The sequence below is a fragment of the Etheostoma spectabile genome, unplaced genomic scaffold, assembly GCF_008692095.1.
Source record: "Etheostoma spectabile isolate EspeVRDwgs_2016 unplaced genomic scaffold, UIUC_Espe_1.0 scaffold363, whole genome shotgun sequence".
In the NCBI taxonomy this organism is placed as follows: domain Eukaryota; kingdom Metazoa; phylum Chordata; class Actinopteri; order Perciformes; family Percidae; genus Etheostoma; species Etheostoma spectabile.
The window spans coordinates 21,234-25,293 of record NW_022605593.1 but is presented as its reverse complement, the minus strand read 5'-3'; the positions used below and the strand labels follow the sequence as shown (position 1 = coordinate 25,293).

Genomic DNA, 4,060 nt, shown 5'->3' with positions numbered 1-4,060 from the left:
GTCCTCAGGCCATTAGTGAAAATATTTTCCGTGCTTTTGTGCAGTGCTTAATCACTGCAATCCCTGGAGGTGTAACTTCCCCTATGTGCACCTGCCTGGAGTCTTCTACCTGTGTTTTGGTCCACGGTCTGTTAAGGACCTGCCTACCTCGCTCCTCTGGATTATTCTGCCTGTTCAGTCAAACATTGATGTAGTAAAGCCTTTGTTCTTTTAACTGTTCTGCCTCAGTGTCTGCATTTGGTTTAAAATTCAATTGTATAGCATTCGGAGAAAAAAACAACCATAAAAGAACGTTGAAAAATATGACAAAAATGTTGGAAAAAGATTTAAAACGTTGGGGAAAAAAACAGCAAAAACATCAAAAAGTGCAGAAAATATCAACAAAAACTTTGGAAATGGTGACAAAAAAAGAAGGAAAAAAGTTTTTAAAAAAAACGTGGGAAAAGCTTCAAAAACATTGAGAAAAGTGACCAAAACGTCAGGGAAAAGGACAAACGTTAAAAAAAACTTTGTAATTTAAATTTTGACCCAGAAAAACAGAAGGTTTCCTGGTAGATGGGAAGATAACACAAGCGTTAAACGTCAAATTCAAAGTTGTTTCCCCCCCCCAGGACTTTCTAGGCACAGTTCCCTCAAGTTAAAGGACCCGACACGGCACATTTTGAGAGAAAAACATAAGCAGAATTTTCGTTTTTTGGAAGGAAGAATCCAACACTCCAGTACAACATCATTTTATGCAAATACAGCCACAGGTGTGTGACATTATCTTTATCAGCCCCCCCATTCACCACGGTCGTCGGGGCGATCACCAGCTGTCACGTTGGCGTGCCTGCAGCCCGTGCTTCCATCCTCTTTTTCTTTAGCTGCATCATGTCACCAACAGGAACGGAGCGGCCGTTAACTTCCAGCAGGAAGAAAAACCAACTTACAGTCTAGGAGCGATGATGCTGTTGCTGCAGTCTAATTTCTTCTGATTTTATTTTGCAGTAACGAGTAACAAAGATGCTTAGGAGGAAATGTGAAAGTCTCCAGGAATATGTATAATGAAGCTACAGATACGGTGAAACTTGTACTTGTGGAGGGGAGTAACAAAGCATTTGCACTACATCATGTTATAAGAAGACGAAAGTGCAATTTCACAAGTCACAAGTTACAAGCATGTTCCTCAAGGTCAAGGTCAAGGTTTCAGGTCAATAAAATGTTGTCCACTGAAAAGTAAGGACTATATTATGACACACACACACACATACGTAATGTGTCACAAATTAAATCAACCAAATTGCATTTTTAAAACAAACAAAATTACAACACACGGGTTTGATCCTTATTCTGTCCCTGTAGCAAAGTAAACACATAAAGTAGAAGAACCAGGTGTTGTGTTGAAGGTGCGTGAGACTAGGCCTGCACGGTTTGGAGGAAAATATGATTTTTTTAGCTTAGAATTGAAATCACGACTCTCTGCCACGATTTGTGTAACGTGTATTTAAAAAAAAATCAAAGTTGATAAGAAATAAATTGCCATTTGATTGCCATTTTATAGCGGTTAATCGTGCAGGCCTACGTGAGACTGCTGCCAGGAAATTCAGCTTTAATCTCCATTATTCAAATTCAGTGTTGGCCTTCAGGAGGATCCGTCTCTTACCTCCAAAGGTTATCACACTACTTTATGGTTCGCACCGATGCCTGCTTGCATGCCTTTGATATGCAAAGGATGGTGAAAATTGAAAAGACAAACGTAGGCTTCTTTTAAGAGGACTGTCTACAGATAAAAGGTGGATTTGTGTGAACTCATTTTAATAAATGCCCAACAGTCAAAGCAAGAGATTCCTTGACACTCAGATAAAGTTCCGAGACATTTCCATCTTTTGAGTATTCAAATGGGAACAGTGGTGTAATGGGCAGTCACTGGTGACACACACACATCCTCTTTATAAACGTCTATGTAGTATTCTTAGATTAAAAAGGTCTGGTGCTTGTGTATCTACTATGATAAGAGGGGAGCAGAAGATAATGATTGGAGTGGTTAAACACTAATTTTCATACCTGTTATCTGTAGATATTATAATGCTGAGGGAAACTCCTCCAACCCTTGGTTCTAAACAGAGAAGCTAGAAGCTTTTAGTCCTTAATTTTAACTTTAAAATGTTAAGATAATAAAAATGCCATTATCTGAAAAGAAAAGTTATAAAAGCATCTGATCTTCAGGGTTGCTGGCACATTCCAAAATGTCAATTTTCCAGTTAGACATGTTTAATTAATACATGAGAGCGCCTTATGTTTTGTGTTTGCGATTTTAAAATGACTGCAATGAAATGCACATTAAGTCCACCCCCCATTTCTAAATATAACGTTTGAGTTTAAAGGCTCAAAGGCATTTTTATTTTAACACTGAAAATTCATAACTGCGGATTGTTGGCATAAATAGCTTTTGCAACATTTCCCTTTAATAGCTCTTGCTAAAAAAAAAAAAAGGATGTGATGTGTGAAGTTTGTATTTAGCACAACAGCAAATGAAAGTAATGGACAATGAAACTCTACAAATAGTTCAACAACACAAACCAAAAAACACACTAAGACAGCTATTAACAAAGGCAGTCAACGTGTGCCAATCATCACTTTGTGACATTACATATTTATTCATTTTAAAGCATGTGTACACGCATATGCCAGCAAGCGCTATGGGCTAACATGGGCACGTAGTGGTTCATTGGTGCAGCCTGAGGTTACTCTAGTCTCATTAGTTTGTTCCAGTCTCCATTAACATACAACATTAACATACAGTTCAAGGTGAAATGGAATGTGAAAGCGACATTGTTAGTGTAAAAAAAACACATTGAAAGTACACGCTGTTAATAAAACATATTAAAAAGCTGGTGTGTCTCCTCTTCGGTGTGTCTTCCTCTTCATATGGCCATGGTGACCTGGATGAACTAGAAAGAGAGAAATGTATTTAGTGTTATTTTTTTTATTTTATTTCAGACCCAGGGGGATCCATATCACAATAGGAAACACACAGAACTTTAACAACTTACATCGTCATACTGAAATGAGGCGCTGCCAGTTCGGGTTGTGTCTCTTCTTTGGAACTGATCTGAAAAACACATTAAAACAGACGACTTAAAAAAAAAGGCCATCACACACACTCGCGCACACACACACACACACACACACCCAACAAACACACACACACACACACACACACACACACACACACACACACACACACACACACACACACACACACACACACACACACACACACACACACACACACACACACACACAATACTATATATATATTTTTTTATCCCCCTCTCCGTTTTTTTTATCCACTGCCTGTATAATGTGGATAATGTGAAAAACACTTAAAAATAAAAAGTTAAAAGCAAACAAAAAAAACAGACAACTTTCTTCGCTGAGCAAGTTGTTCATTAACACAAACACCACAATGTAAAAGGCTCTCTATCTCTTGTTTGGCGACATCTTGAACACAACATGTTTAATTCAGAAGTTAAAAGAAAGAAGATGAGAAACATGGCGTGCTAGTGGAGAAGCTGAGCACAGGTGATCCAGCAGTGAACGTTAAACTGCTCAAACAGCTGATAAATCTACGAAAAAAAAGTTCCAAAAGCGGCCAGTGTGGTTCAGTTCCCCCCCCCCCCCCCGTGACTTTATGAGGGAAATGGTGCTGTTTGGTATTTTGTTTAAATGTTAACTTTCTCAGATTTGACGCGTTCCTCGGCCCACTCACCGGTCAGCGCACGGAGTTTCACGCAACAGCTCACAAAGTCATCAAAGGTGATCCGGCCCTGTGAACTGAAGCGCTTCATGATGATGTTCATGGCCTGAGGACTCAGATTATAACCTGCAAAGAAACACAGAAAATCAAGGACATAACTGTTTACTAAAAAATAAATAAAAAAAAACTAAAAAACAAGTAAGTTCCTTAAATAGATTCAAGAAAAACTGGGCGCCTCCCTAGGGAGGTGGTCCAAGACCCCAGACTAGGTGGAGGGACGTCCAGCTGGGAGCAGGCCTCGGGGAAGACCCCGGACTAGGT

The 4,060-nt window shown here is 39.2% G+C and overlaps 1 protein-coding gene across 3 annotated transcripts in view; it reads right to left on the bottom strand.

Annotated features, from left to right (window-relative positions):
- Nucleotides 1-2,472: 2,472 nt before the first annotated feature.
- LOC116686429 (sorcin) overlaps nucleotides 2,473-4,060 on the bottom strand; it is a 13,974-nt gene continuing 12,386 nt past the window's right edge. For 2 of the 3 annotated variants that reach the window (XM_032511434.1, XM_032511432.1), the window contains exons 6-8: nucleotides 3,752-3,865; nucleotides 3,033-3,091; nucleotides 2,473-2,930 (exon numbers count right to left, since the gene is read on the bottom strand). In XM_032511434.1, the coding sequence (XP_032367325.1) occupies nucleotides 2,904-2,930; nucleotides 3,033-3,091; nucleotides 3,752-3,865 (200 nt within the window). In that variant the 3' untranslated portion in view covers nucleotides 2,473-2,903. Of the gene's footprint in view, nucleotides 2,931-3,032; nucleotides 3,092-3,751; nucleotides 3,869-4,060 lie in introns of all 3 variants that reach the window. The other variant, XM_032511433.1, reaches the window with a different exon arrangement.